We start from the raw sequence: 15,731 nt of genomic DNA on the forward strand, positions 1-15,731 counted from the left end.
TCCTGTTCCATGGGTAATGGGGGGAAGCTGTTACTGTATCTTAAATAGAAAACTAAGATAGTAGGCAATAATTGGAAGCTTAGAATTTCATTCTTAGCTAGTAACAAATAGCTAAGGAGTCTAAATGCAGTAATAATATATCCTGAAAGCATTTTCTTGTGTACATCATCACCTTCCCTTTCTCTATCTTGCTTAGGCCAGATAGCAGCAAATGAAGCCCTGAAGAAGGACTTAGAAGGCGTCATCAGTGGGCTGCAGGAATACCTGGGGACTGTGAAGGGCCAGGCCGCGCAGGCCCAGAACGAGTGCAGAAGGCTGCAGGATGAGAAAGAAGCGCTGCTGCAGAGCTTGGCCCAGGTCCAGCAGGAAAGGGACCAGCTGGAAATAGTCGCCTTAGATGCAGAAAATATGAGGAAGGTGTGCTTCGTTTCTTCTTGTCTGTTCTTAGCCTCAGAAGTAGGCGGTGTCCAGATGAGGCTAGTTAAGGGCGTTAGCGACGCTGCAGTTGTGAGTGACAGAGGTGGCAGTGGCTGTGCAGGGCTTTGGGCTTTTCCCCTTGTGATATGCTTGGAGTCATTTTTTTTTTTACTTTACTAAGAAAAGGAAGATTATTTTAGCAGAATTTCTATCCCTGCAAAGTACTGTGTTCAAATAACTTGAAAGGATAAGAAAGTGTAGCTTTTATAATTACTATATTAGATGTTCATATTTTATTATTTGTGCAGCAAAATTAAGTACAACGTAATTTTTCTTATCCTTGTTGTTATTGCTTCGTAATGTTAGTGTTGTTTTACAGATAACGAGGTGGGCACAGCGTTGTAAATTAAACCCCTCCACGCTTGGTTTGCTGACATTCATCCAGAGATTTCGTTTGCTTTGTCTTAGTTGCTTGGCAGACTTCATACTGCAAGAGAAGCCAGGTTCCCAGACCTCACCCCAGTAGGGATGTCTTTGGAAATTTGAATTAATGTGTTTTAATGTTATGAAATTTATCAGGCATATAAGAATATCAAAAATATTTAGCACCATGTACCAACAACTCAGCTTAAAAAATAAAACATACAGACATCCTTGAAGCCCTCTGTGTACTGCCTCCTAGAAGTAGCGAAACCCTGAGTATGGTTATTATTTCCCTCTATATCTCTTCTTTTATTTTATGTGTGGCCATCTATAAAAATATGTAGTATTGTTTTGCATAGTTTTAGGATTTATATAAAAAGCACATCGTGTATTCTTTGGCCACTTCCTTTCTTCCTTCATGTTTATGTTTTTGAGAATTGTGCACATTGATGCATTTAGAGCTCTACTTTATTTTTTTTGATATATGTAACATCCCATTGTCTGTGCATACCGCAGAATTTATTGCTTATTCATCCTCTTCTTGGGGGATATTGAGATGGTTTCTAGTCTTTCGCTATTATGATACTGAGAGTGACATTCTTACATATATCCGGAGCATGGGGACTGTGCTCACAGGGGGCTGTGGGTCAAAGTGTGTGTGCCTCCCCCAGTTCACTAGACATTATCATGTTACTGTCTGCAGTCATTCTGTGAACTTCTGTTCCCACCAGCAGTGTGAAGGCTACCATTACACCACATCCTTGCCATGACCTTACAGTTATCTAACTTTTATTTTGTAAGCCTTAATTTTGAAATAATTTCAAGCATACAGGAGAGTTGCAAGAATCACTCAGTGTAATTTCCATTCAGAGTCACCGATTAATACTTTACCACATTTGCTTTATCTCATATTTAATTTTACATGATTTTATGTACATTTTTATATTAATTTTTTTCCTAATCATGTTAGAATTAGTTGTAGGCAATCATGGTCTTTAGCTTTGAAATACTTCAGGATGTCTTTCCTAAGAACAAGGACATTTTCTAACGTAAGCACAGAATAAGGATCAAATTCAGGAAATATAATATTTTGCCAGACTTAGTGTTTGCCAATCTGCTAGGTTTGAAATGATCTTTGTGTTTTTTTACATTTACAGGACAGTTGAAAGAAGAGTTCATTGAGCTTCTGTGTGTTTTCCTAAATTAAACAAATAGTTTACCATATATATATATATATATATTTTGCTGGGTCATTTGAAAGTTGCAGGTGTTAAGACATCATCCCTTTAGTCCACATCTCTTTAAAACGAGGCTATTTTCTTCCATCACTATGATACCATTATTACACCTAGAAAATCAGCAGCAGTTCCTTAATACTGTTTAATATCTGAGCCATTTTTTCTGTTGTTTATAGCTTGTGTGTGTGTGTGTAGAATCCAGCTAGTGGTTCTGAATGGCACCCCAGCGTCTAGATTCGTCTGATTGTTTCCTCACGCGTGGTTCAGCTTGTTCCTCTATGTTCTGTGCAAAATACTGTCTTGTTTTAACTACACTTCCCCCGAATTACTGCAGAAGTTAAGTACTTTTCATCTGTTTATTTGCCATTCAGTTTTTGTCTTCAGTGAATTCCCTCTTCGTATTCCTTGCCCATTTTTTTCTGTTGGATTGTCTGTCTTTTTCTTAATGATTTGTAGAAACTCTTTATATATTCTGGATATGAATTCTCTGTTGGTTGTGTGTAGCGTCTGCATCCCAGACAAGTGACCCCGGTGATTCAGATGCAGGGTGGTCTTTTATCACCCGCTGAGAAACTCTTCTAAGAAGTTCTCATCACAGGGTTCTCCTTTGTAATCCAGAGTAGTTTGGTCTAATTCTTCAAGATCCCAAATAAATAGATGAAAATTATAATGTTTAATCATAAAAAAATGGCCTAAAGTGGTCAGAACTGTGGCGTGCTAATCAGTGTGTACTACACGTGTTGACATGGGTTTACATTTCTCCTTCATCCTTAATATTAGAGCGTGCTCGTCCCATTTCACTCTCTGGTCAGTGAACATACTATGGTTTAATAGAAAGTCTGGGCTTTGGAGTCAGAAATCCCAGTGCATATTCTGACTCATCGTTTTTTTAGCTGCACAGCCCGGTGCTGTTTACCTCGATGTTCATTCTGCACTTCCTCATCTGTGAATCGGGGATAATACCTTGCCTTACATAGTTACTCTGAGGGTATAGTGAAATAACGAATGTGAAAATGTTTATTCCTGTGTCTGAAGGAAAATAGGCCTTAAATTTTATCCTCTTTTCTTTTTCTTCTTATGAATACATAAGACTCGTTTAAAGGATCACACATCTGGTTACTCTGAAAAACACGTTGTAGCTTGCTGATTTTTCTGATGACAGTCAGAGTTTTGTTTTCCAACCTGGATTCACACAGCCTGCGGCCTCCTCATATGGCTGGTGAATGCTCTCTGCGCCTGGGCAGCAGTGGCTGGCCAGCATTTGGTTTAAGTGCTCGGGTTACTTATAACGACTTGCAGATGCTTCAGCAGCACAATGAGGGTTCTGTACTTAAACATACACTGAATCTTTGCAGGAGCTTGCAGAGCTAGAAAGCGCCCTTGCAGAGCAGCATGAGGTGAACGCGTCCCTGCAGCAGACCCACGGAGACCTCAGTGCCTACGAGGCTGAGTTAGAGGCGCAGCTGAGGATGAAGGATGCTGAAGCCAGCCAGCTCAAAAAAGAGCTGGGAGAACTAGCAAGGCTCAGCCAGGTGAGTAAGAGCAGAAGCCATGTAGAAACCAAGTAGCCTGGGCCTTAACATAACAGCTTTCCTTTCATTTACTCTAATATTAAACACTTTTTAAGCCCATGTGGACTGATGGGCTTCCCCAGTGGCTCAGTGGTAAAGTATCCACCCACAGTGCAGGAGATGCAGGTTTGATCAAGCCCTGGGTTGAGAAGATCCCCTGGAGATGGAAGTGGCAACCCACTCCAGTATTCTTGCCTGAGAAATCCTATAGACAGAGGACCCTGGCAGGCTACAGTCCATGGGGTCGCAGAAGAGTCAAACACAACTTAGCAACTGAACAACAATGTGAAGTGATGAGAAGAGCACATGTTTGGAGTCAGACGGTCTGAGCCTAAGTATGACCTCTTTGAACATGGGCAAGTCACTTCATGGCTCTGCGCTTCTGACAGATACTGACCTCTTCTGTCATGTGGGTTATGGTGAGGATAAGTGAGACAATGGACAGGAAGCACTGACAGTTGGTGATCAGTAAATTCTAGTTTTTCTTTCTCAAACCAGCTCCAAGAGACCTCTTTTAAGTTGATATTACATTTTACTGTGCTGCTTTCTGTTTTGTTTGGGTGAAACATCCTCTACTTTAAATTATACCTTGAAAATTAGATAAATATTTATTCATCCAATAAACACTTATTGATTGGCCATTAAAGACCAGATGCCCTGGTTGCTGCAGAGAGCAGCACAGCCGTGGTTACACTGTCCTTGTGAAGCTGACAGTCCGGTAGGTGAAACAGGTGTTAGAGGGAGAAAGGGTTAGGGCCCTGTGCTAGGGGAGCGGTGGTCAGGGAAAACTGCCCGTGGTAATGACGTTTCAGCCGAGACTTGGAAGGTGACTGGGTTTGGCCGTGCAGAGAGTGCAGGGGTGAGATGAGCAGAGGTTAGGGATGTGCTCTCGGCAGAGAGGCGAGGAGAGAGCGCATAGTGCGTTTGAAATGCTGAAAGTGTGCCTCCAGTATGCCAGGGATGAGGAGACGAGTAGGGAGTGAGAGTGAGAAATCAGGGCAGAGAGGCAGACGGTGACCAGTTATAGTATATTCTTGATCGCATTAAAATACAGTTTTGTTTAGCTTTTAGACAAATGGGTTGCATTTTCCACCAGGAGGCCCACTCAGACCTTCCACTGTATCTGCTGAAAATCTGGGTTCAGGACTCTGATTTTCCTTTACCTTGTGCTCAAAGCATTTTATCCTGCGTGTGAAAGCATCTGTTTAGACCGTCCGTCTCTCCTGCTAGACTCAGCACAGTGAATGCCCAGACTGTAGGTGCCTGTCCAGCACCCGCACCCAAGCAGGCTGATAGCTTCTCACTGGGTGAGAGTTAGGGAAGATAGTTGGAAACGGGCACAGGAAGAGATGCTCAACACTGCTAATTATTAGAGAAATATGAATCAAAACTACAGTGAGGTACCACGTCACACTAGTCAGAATGCCCATCATCTACAAACAGTAAATGCTGGTGAGGGTGTGGAGAAAAGGGAGCCCTCCTACACTGCTGTGGGGAGTGTACGTTGGTGCAGCCACTGTGGAGAACAGTATGGAGGTTTCTTAAAAACCTGAAAACAGTTACTATATGATCCAGCAGTCCCACTCCTGGATCTATATCTGGGAAAGAGGAAAACTATTTGAAAAGATACATGCGTGCCAATGTTCACAGCAGCACTGTTTATTGGTACAGTAACCAAGACTTGGGAGCAACTTAAATGTCTATAAATAGATGAATGGATAAAGAAGATGCAGTGTGTGTGTGTAATATTAGTTAGCCATAAAAGGGAATGAAATACCATTTGCAGTCAAGTGGAGAGGCCGAGAGATGATCATACTAAGTGAAGTAAATCAGAGAAAAGCAATTAGCATATATCACTTACATGAAGAATCTAAAAAAAATGATAGAAATGAACTTATTTACAAAACAGAAATAGACTCATAGACATAGAAGACAAATTTATGTTTACCAAAGGGGAAAGGGAAGAGGAGAGCTAAATTGGGAATTAGGTATTAATATGTACATGCTACTGCATTTAAAATAGGCAAGCAAGGGCCCACCCTGTAGCACAGGGAACTGTGTGCAGTGTCTTACAATAACCTGTAATGGAGAAGAATCTGAAAAGAACAGGTGTACGCTGAAACATAAATCAGTTATATGTCAGTTAAAAATAAGGTAGTTAGTTAAAAAATGAAGTAGTTTGAATCCCAGGAATTCATGTAAAATTGCTTTCATATGATTAGAAAAGGAAATAAAAATAGGTTGGCTTATTATAGTAATTGTGTTACTTTCCATTCGTTTACTTATTAAATACTAAATGACCATTTACTGGTTGACAGCATTATATTTCTTAAGAGTACCAAGTTTTATAAAACTGTAGTTGACCTGATCAGAGTGTGGAAAAGAGGAGATTGGGAAGAAAAACAATTAAAATAGCAGTAAATATTAATATATTTTGTAACTAATAGTAAATACAATTTCTAGATGGTATCTCCTTTGAAATAAAATTTAAATGTTTAAGCCAGCCCTTACTAACTTAAAAATCTTTTGTACTTCCCTTGTCCTTGTTTAATTTTTCTTATAAGTCTTGACAAAAATAGGCCTTTTCACAAATTCATGTGGCATTTAAAAGGGCATTCCCTTCCTTGGCATCAAGACTACCAGCACTGGTCTTCCAGCCGTACACTGAGAGCACGGGCGTGCCAGACCTTCTCACTCGGCTTTACAGGTCTCTGATTGGCACCTTTTAGTTATTGAAGTCACTTGTTAAATGCAGGTTCCTGGGCCTCGTCCTAGAGACTCTGGCCCATCAAGTCTGAGATGGAGACCAGGCCTCTGCGTGTTTAACAAGCGTGCCCAGTGATTCTGATGCAGGTGGTTGAGGACCACGGTGTAAGAAATGTTGGTCTAAGGGAAGGGAGAGTGGTAATTGTTGACTCCCTCACAGAGCTCCCTCCTGTATCTGGTATCTGGGCTCCCTCCTGGAGATTCTGATGCTTACCCTTCCTTATGTATTAATAGTTGAAGGAGGCCTGTGGAAAACCTACCTTGGGCCTTTTAATTTGGAGGTACAAACATAAAACTGAATTATAAAACCAAAGCTCCCAAGGGATTGTATGTGTATGTGAGTTTATGCATGCGTGCTAAGTCCCTTCAGTTTATTTATGCCTTATTAGATCATAAATCATTGCTATTTTACTTTTTTGTATCATTGCTTCCTATGGCAATAGCTAGAACAATCAACTCTACAAACAGAACTTGAGAAAGAAAAACAAGCCCTCAAGAACGCCCTGGGAAAAGCCCAGCTCTCGGAAGAAAAAGAACAAGAAAACAGTGAGCTCCGCACCCAGCTTAAACAGCTGCAGGTAGGGACTTGCTGGCTCCAGATACATTCTGACTTGGGACGCCCACAGATGTTGCCATCCATTAGTCAGACACCCTACAACCTGCTCTTACATGCAGTAAGTTATTTGGAAAAAGGAATTTGAACTAGGATAGCGCCGTAGCTTCTGTTGCTTGTGACCCAGCGTTCTGAGATGACTGCTGTGCACGTCCTTTGTGTTGTTACGATGGTGCTAAGTGGAGAAGGCAATGGCACCCCACTCCAGCACTCTCGCCTGGAAAATTCCACGGACGGGGAGCCTGGTGGGCTGCAGGCCATGGGGTCGCTAAGCGTCAGACACGACTGAGCGACTTCACTTTCACTTTTCACTTTCATGCATTGGAGAAGGAAATGGCAGCCCACTCCAGTGTCCTTGCCTGGAGAATCCCAGGGACGGGGGAGCCTGGTGGGCTGCCGTCTATGGGGTCGCACAGAGTCGGACACGACTGAAGCGACTTAGCAGCAGCAGATGGTGCTAAGAGATGGAGGCTGTGTTGATCATAAACGGAGAATACTGTAAACTGATGGATCACAGCAATACCCTGCATTTCCCCTAATAATACCATTATTACCGGACTGGGCTAAAGTAAGCAGTTGGATGCATTCTTCCTCCACTGAAATATTTTTGTAATTATCCAGGAATATAACTAGAATGGGTTGCAGTAGAACTTCTTAATTGTAAAGGTTTCACAGTCCCTTTCTCAGAAGTGACGTCATTAAAAATGCAGTCATTTTACATTTATGGGAGTTTTCTTGGGCAAATTAATTTTACAGCTATTTTCACAATAACCTGCCCCATAAACTGCAGGAGAAGCAGGTGGACAGGATTTTCCAGGTAATGAAACATTCTCAAAGAGGACAGATGTCTGAAAAAATGAGTACCTGGACCAACACACAGGTTTCCAGGTCTGTGAGGTCGGGGGCCTCACAGCTGAGGCGCCAGCTGTTCCACGTCACCAGAAACCAAGGGGCAGAGTTGTGTTTATTTGTGAGGAGGGCTCCAAAAATTCATGTAGGGGGTTTGTGACAAGTAAGACTATATAAGCTCACCTGAATTCTCTCTCTTTTCTCCCAGTGCATAGAATATTTTTTTCTCGAAGTTTAAGGAAATCTAGTTACGTAGAATCTCGTTTTTACTGCTATCATTTCAGCTTCTGAAGTGAATATCATAAAAGATATACATGCTTTCTATTCTTGTGTGAGTTCTGTTTGTTAGGTATTCATTGTATTATTTTTTATTTTTACTATGGAAATTTGCAAATCATTACAAAATCAGAGAAAAAATAGCCTCATGCCCTTTTGTTTACTCAGCTCAAACAGTCTTCAGCATTCTGCCATTCTTGTTTCAGTTAGTCCACTTTTTTTTTTTTTATTGCTGGGATACTTTAAAGAAAATATCATACCTCTTTATTTCAACCCTAAGTACTTCAGTATATATCTCTTAAAGAAAAGGACTTCAGGAGCCTTCTCTGCAAAGGAGAAACTGAGAGCAGCTTTCCAGAATGCTGGTCCATGCTATGAGATTCTCTTAGTTAGAACTGGGTCGTTTGGTTGCTTGGCCTTCTAAACTCCTGATACGGAGTTCAAGTTAAACTCATTGCATTTATCTTTGTCAGAAATGGTTTCGCTGCTGTGAGCCAAAACCTCCTAGTGCTGGCTCGAGGAAGGAGACAGGCAGCTCACCGGTGACCAGGGCTGCGCTGCCAACTCCCGTCCAGGTGGCTCTCGCTTCTCCCGCTCTGTCTCCCTGGACCCAGCATCGACTCCAGCCCTGCGCCAGTGTGGCTTTACAGGACTAGCTCTCCTGCAGACTTGCTGGACTGGATTTTGGTTCTAATGCTGGAGGGAGTGAGAACTCGTCTTCTGTCTAGTCAGTGGGTTGGCTTTCCCTGGGTCAGGTCACCTGTGACCAGGATTAGATAGTAGTGCAAATATGGGTGCCTCGGGGCAAAGGGCAGGGACGGTTAACAGATAAGAGAGTCCAGGTGGACAGACCTGTTCATTGTAATGCTGAATTCACCATTTGAGTTAACAGTGTTGAAACAAAAAACCCAGTATTACACCAGGTTTGAAGAAGATTAATCACTGAAATAGCATGTAGGTATTCGGGGGAGCTTAGGAGGTAGAACTGTTTTTCTGTCTAATTTAGGGAAATTTTATCAGTTTTTTTTTTCACTTGAAAGAGACTTTATGTGGATTTAATTCTGGGGTCTAGATATGTTCACTAGTTTGTTCGTGAAAGTATGCTCGCAGATAACGAATACTCCCACAGAGCATTGTAAGCTGCTAGAGAAGCTTCGGTGTTACGCGGAGCTGGTTCTGTTTCTGTTTTTTCTAACTCTGAATTGTGTGCGTTCTCCAATGTATACCAAAGTAGAGTACCAAAGTGAGCCCGAATGCATATATCACTCATCTTCAACAGTTGCCACACGTGGCCTATCTTACTTCATCTGTAACACACATCCAGTCTTATTTAATCTGTAACGTCCTCCACCTTGAGAGCTTGTTTGGAGGTTCTAGAATGATGCTGTGAAAGTGCTGCACTCAATATGCCAGCAAATTTGGAAAACTCAGCAGTGGCCACAGGACTGGAAAAGGTCGGTTTTCATTCCAATCCCAAAGAAAGGCAATGCCAAAGAATGCTGAAACTACCGCACAATTGCACTCATCTCACACGCTAGTAAAGTAATGCTCAAAATTTTCCAAGCCAGGCTTTAGCAATACATAAACTGTGAACTTCCAGTTGCTCAAGCTGGTTTTAGAAAAGGCAGAGGAACCAGAGACCAAATTGCCAACATCGGCTGGATCATGGAAAAAGCAAGAGAGTTCCAGAAAAACATCTATTTCTGCTTTATTGACTATGCCAAAGCCTTTGACTGTGTGGATCACAATAAACTGTGGAAAATTCTGAAAGAGATGGGAAAACCAGACCACCTGACCTGCCTCTTGAAAAACCTATATGCAGGTCAGGAAGCAACAGTTAGAACTGGACAGGGAACAACAGACTGGTTCCAAATAGGAAAAGGAGTACATCAAGGCTGTATATTGTCACCCTACTTATTTAACTTCTATGCAGAGTACATCATGAGAAACGCTGGGCTGGAGGAAGCACAAGCTGGAATCAAGATTGCCGGGAGAAATATCAATAACCTCAGATATGCAGATGACACCACCCTTATGGCAGAAAGTGAAGAAGAACTAAAGAGCCTCTTGATGAAAGTGAAAGAGGAGAGTGAAAAAGTTGGCTTAAAGCTCAACATTCAGAAATCGAAGATCATGGCATCTGGTCCCATCACTCCATGGGAAATAGATGGGGAAACAGTGTCAGACTTTATTTTTGGGGACTCCAAAATCACTGCAGATGGTGACTGCAGCCATGAAATTACAAGATGCTTACTCCTTGGAGGGAAAGTTATGACCAACCTAGATAGCATATTGAAAAGCAGAGACATTACTTTGCCAGCAAAGGTCTGTCTAGTCAAGGCTATGGTTTTTCCAGTGGTCATGTATGGATGTGAGAGTTGGACTGTGAAGAAAGCTGAGCGCCGAAGAACTGATGTTTTTGAACTATGGTGTTGGAGAAAACTGTTGTGAGTCCCTTGGACTGCAGGGAGATCCAACCAGTCCTAAAGGAGACCAGTCCTGGGTGTTCATTGGAAGGACTGATGCTGAAGCTGAAACTCCAGTACTTTGGCCACCTCATATGAAGAGTTGACTCATTGGAAAAGACTCTGATGCTGGGAGGGACTGAGGGCAGGAGGAGAAGGGGATGACAGAGGACGAGATGGCTGGATGGCATCACCAACTCGATGGACATGAGTTTGAGTGAACTCCGGGAGTTGGTGATGGACAGGGAGGCCTGGCGTGCTGTGATTCATGGGGTCACAAAGAATCGGACACGACTGAGCGACTGAACTGAACATCCTCCACACCCCGCCCCCACATGTGTTCACACTGAATTATTTTGAAGTAAATCCAAAACATCTGATTTTATCTGTAAATAACATACTACTGTATGTGCCTCTGAAAATAAGGGCTTTAGCAAGAAGCGTAAAGGAGTTCCCTGAAGGCCTTGTGGTTAGGCTTCTGGGCTTTCACTGCCGTGGTCAGGGTTTAGTTCCTGGTTGGGGAGCTGAGATGCCACAAGCTGCGTGGCATGGACAGGAAAAAAAAAAAAAAGCGTAAACATGGATGCCATTGTGATACCTTAAAATTATAGTCACCCCCTAATATCGCCAAATACCTTAAGAATATTCAAATTGTCTCATAAGTTTTTAGAAGTGCTTTTTGGAATCCAAACGATGTGTACACAGTGCATTTAGTTGACTTGAGTCTTAAGCCTCTTGTAATCGATGGCTTTGCTCTTCTTTGACCTTTGTTCCATACTGAAGAAAACCAGGTCTTTGTCTTGTAGAGTTTCCCGTGGTCTAGATTTTGCTGGCTGCATCCCCGCGGGGTTGATTGACATGTTCTTAGTCTAGATTTTGCTGGCTGCATCCCCGTGGCGTTGATTGACGTGTTCTTATACAGAGGTTCATTTAGATTCACAGTATTTAGTTTTTGGCAAGAAGAAGGTAGTGTCCATAGGCACTTCCTTTTGCGTCACCAAGACACACATCATCATGCCTGTTTGTGTCTTTTGTGACTTTGGGTTAATCAGTAGATTCAGATATTGTCAGCCATAGTGGAAAAGGTTTTTAAAAAATTGGTAAAAGAAGTTGACGAGAACTATTATATGGTAAATAATATAGGCTGTGTGTGTGTGTGTGACTGTATTTTTTAATTTTGTTTTGGTAACTTTTACCCCTCTTCATTTTGCCTCCTTCCATAGGATGACAATAACCTGTTAAAACAGCAACTTAAAGATTTCCAGAATCACCTTAATCATGTAGCTGATGGTCTGATTCGTCCAGAAGAAGTGGCAGCTCGTGTAGATGAAGTAAGGAGAAAATTGAAATCAGGAGCTGGAGAGATGAGGTAATGGAAGGTCAGGACCACCAGGTGTAGAGTGGGCTGAGTTGTGAATGTGGGCTTCAGTGACAAAATCCCCTTTCTGCAACTGTGCATGGCTGATTTCTTTTGTAAGGTTTTCTCCTTATCGTATGACCATGATTGAGACACAGATTACTTAATTCAAGTTGTCCATCACTGATTTTTTTAATCTTTTATATGTTTTGTTATTTAATTTAAAAAACATAAAGGTTTTATGAGTAATGCATTCTTGCAAGCTTACTGCAGATGGTCAGGAAGTAGAGTTACATTATACACTTTAAGTAGAAAACAAATAGCTAAAGAAAAACAGGCTAATTTGAAAATGTGAAATGGGCGTTTATTCTTTGAACATACATTGTTAGCCTGAAGGTAGCCTGTGCTCTCAGAGTGGCAGCAGTCAGTTGATAAAACAAAGCTTTGCACTCCAGAGGTGCACAGTGATTTGCCGTGGATTGACAACAGCTGCCGTCCCACACAGCCCTTCTTACTCGTGTACTAATGTCACTGGCATGCCTGCGTCCAGCGTCAAAAATAAAATGTCACATTTATAACATCTTTCCTCTCCCCCCTTAGCAGAATCCACAGTCCTTCAGATGTCTTAGGGAAAAGTCTTGCTGACTTGCAGATACAATTCAGTGAAATGCTGACACGTTCTCAGTGGGAGAAAGAGGAAGCCCAAGGGAGGGAAAGAAAACTCCAAGAAGAAATGGCTCTGCATCAGGAGAAGCTGGCGGACGGACAGGAAGCATTCAGGCAGGCCTGTGAGAGAGCACTAGAAGCTAGGGTAAGAGGTGGGCAGGAGGCAGCCGGAGGGGAGCGTTTAGGAAACATGCGCGCTTTTCAGCAAGTCACAGTGCTTCCCTTTCGTGTAAATACAGAGTCAGGCGTTCCCTGGTGGCCCAGGGTTAAGACTCCTCACTTTCGTGGCCCAGAAAGTGGGGTTGGGTCCCTGGGCGGGAAACTGATTCCACAAGCAGCACAGCATGGCCACACACACACAGTGTTTGCTCTATTCATTATACCTTAATAAGGGGGTTATACCTTTACGGTGTAATTCATAAAGCTGTAATTTTTAAAAAATACAGTAATTGCTGTTAAGTTTCACTTCTAGTAAGTCAGACTGCGTGTGACTGAAACGTAGCCCTGAGTGTGGTGACCGATGTCAAAGTCAGGCTTTGGCATGACACTGTGTTTTCCTTATTTTGGAAGCAAGTGAGCTGTTTCTTAATGTGCAGGTCAGTAACACCACATTGCTAGAGCATAGTATAGTGCAGGAATCTGAGTTCTTGATGTAACTATTCTAAGGATGAGGCACATGTTAAAGTGGATCCTAGAGAACAGTTGTGACTAACCCATCCCCAGTAAGCCATTAATACTCTTTAGTAAAATGAAATACAATTCTCCAGAAGGTGTTTATTTTGCTCAAAAAATATTTTGCTTAAAAATCATTTTTGAAACTTGATTTCCTCACAGATTAATTTTGACAAGAGGCAACATGAAGCAAGAATTCAGCAGTTAGAGAATGAGATTCACTATTTACAAGAAAATCTGAAAAGTATGGAGGAAATCCAAGGGCTTACAGATCTGCAACTGCAGGAAGCTGATGAAGAGAAGGAGAGAATTCTAGCCCAACTCCAGGAGTTAGAGAAGAAGGTGGGCAAGACCAGGAAAAAGACACACGAGTCCCTGCTGCCAGGGTCCTGCTCTCAACGAGGGGGCAGCTGAGAGGGCTGTGGTCCACGGTCACCTCTGGCTGCACTGGTGGCTCAGAGGGGGCCTGCCCTAGAAAGAGTTGGATGCAGATCACTGGATCTGGAGCCTGAGATGAGGGAGCGTGGTAGATGGAAACAAGGGAATTGGGATGTAAGGAGCGAGTGAAGAGTCTGCTGGGTGGTACTTAAATGCTTTTGGGATAATTTGCCTCCTTCTACACCCCTTTCCAAACTGGACATGTCTGTGGAACATTACTTTCCAACTCCTCACTTTTCCTTCTGATTCCCTGCTCTCTCTTTAAGCTTCTCTTTTCTTTCTGATTCCCTGCTCTCTCTTTAAGCTTCTCTTTTCCTTCTGATTCCCTGCTCTCTTTTTAAGCTTCTCTTTTCTTTCTGATTCCCTGCTCTCTCTTTAAGCTTCTCTTTTCTTTCTGATTCCCTGCTCTCTCTTTAAGCTTCTCTTTTCCTTCTGATTCCCTGCTCTCTCTTTAAGCTTCTCTTTTCCTTCTGATTCCCTGTCCTCTTTTTAAGCTTCTCCAAAGCTACCCCAGCCACTACTCCCCTTGTCACACAGTGTCCGATCCAGAAGCTGCAGCCAGCGTCTCTGAGGTCATGAGCTGGAGCACCCTGCTCTGACCACAGCCTCCTCTCCTGTCAGCACCCTCGCGCTGGACGATCCCAGTGCCTGAGCCCCGGCTTTCCTGGTGTACGGCCTTCCTGTCTTTACTTTCTTCCTCGTCCAACTTAAGTTCCACGGCCTCCCACTATCACCATTGTTTGCAAATATCCTCAAATTCCTAGCTCCTTTCTCCTATCTTCTGTGACAAAACAGCAGCTGTCTGCTTTCTTTAGCCCTACACTCGTGGCTGACTATTCCTGAATTAAAAACCACCCATCCGGGCATAGTGGTGGCACTGAGTGTCTGCAGCCTCGGTTGGCAGCCGCTTCACTGCTCTCTGGAAGCGTGCTCTCAGGCTGCACTGTTCTGTACCTTCTCCCAGCCCCAGCGAGTGGCCTGCTTCATGCTTCAGTGAGAACACACCAGTTCCCTAGTCTTACGAGTCTGCCTCCAAAATCTCTCTGGAATATCTGCACGGTGTCCTTCTCCAGGGCCGCCACCCTCATCCATCCTGACGTGTCGTCTCTTCTGGACAACAGCTGCGGCCACGGGACAGCCCCCATTTCCACTTACACCGGCTCCTCGGAGCAGCCAGCACAAAACACAAATAGACCCCTGTCAGTCCCTGCCATCTTCCCTTCTCTCCAGCAGCCTCTGTTGTTTCTAGGATAAAGACAAAAGCGCTTTCGCCTCTGAGGCGCTGTGCGGTTGGCCTCCGTTAGCGCTCTCCTCTTCTCACTGTGCTGCTGCTTGCAGTTCCCCAGACCCCGAGTTCTGGCTTGCCCCCTGCACCGTGTCTCCCCCTCTCTTCTCCCTGTTCTGGCTTCCCCTGCACCGTGTCCCCCCCTCTCTCCTCCCTGTTCTGGCTTGCCCCCTGCACCGTGTCTCCCCTCTCTCCTCCCTGACTCCCTCTCCCACCAGTCTAGGTCTCTCCTGCCAGCCTCTCACAGAGGTGGGTGCCTTGTTCTCTCCCTTGAGAGCAGCAGTCACAGTTTCAGTTACACGTTTGCTCAGCATTTGTTTAATATGTGCGTCTCGTAAGCCCCTCGAGGGCAGCAGGCAAGTCTGTTTGGTTTACCACCACATGCCCCAGTGATCACAGGGGCTGGTCCATCGCTTGGCAGTGGTGCCAAGAAATGTTTTTCCAACAGATGAATGGGTTTAGGAGCACAAAGCCTCCAGACTAAGTGTACTGATTTCATTCTTAGTTACTGTACAGTGTGGAGGCGTTTTTATTTTTCACTCGGAGCCCCTGCTGTGTACCTGGCATTGTTCTAGGCTTGGGGCTTGTGAACAGAGTCCCTGCTCGCGTGGGGCTTGTGAACAGAGTCCCTGCTCGCGTGGGGCTTGCATCTTAGTTCATTGCTACCAAATGAGTCATCTCTCTGTCTTTTTTTT

General features: G+C 43.6%; 1 protein-coding gene across 9 annotated transcripts in view; it reads left to right on the forward strand.

Annotated features, from left to right (window-relative positions):
- The window catches only part of CNTRL (centriolin), an 89,310-nt gene that overhangs the window by 37,395 nt on the left and 36,184 nt on the right, over nt 1-15,731 (forward strand). For 7 of the 9 annotated variants that reach the window (XM_027550688.1, XM_027550685.1, XM_027550681.1 and 4 more), the window contains 6 exons: nt 197-417; nt 3,434-3,610; nt 6,859-6,993; nt 11,842-11,987; nt 12,576-12,786; nt 13,476-13,655. In XM_027550688.1, the coding sequence (XP_027406489.1) occupies nt 197-417; nt 3,434-3,610; nt 6,859-6,993; nt 11,842-11,987; nt 12,576-12,786; nt 13,476-13,655 (1,070 nt within the window). The remainder of the gene's footprint in view (nt 1-196; nt 418-3,433; nt 3,611-6,858; nt 6,994-11,841; nt 11,988-12,575; nt 12,787-13,475; nt 13,656-15,731) is intronic. The other 2 variants (XM_027550687.1, XM_027550682.1) reach the window with 1 other exon arrangement.

This window comes from Bos indicus x Bos taurus, chromosome 8 (assembly GCF_003369695.1).
Source record: "Bos indicus x Bos taurus breed Angus x Brahman F1 hybrid chromosome 8, Bos_hybrid_MaternalHap_v2.0, whole genome shotgun sequence".
NCBI lineage: Eukaryota > Metazoa > Chordata > Mammalia > Artiodactyla > Bovidae > Bos > Bos indicus x Bos taurus.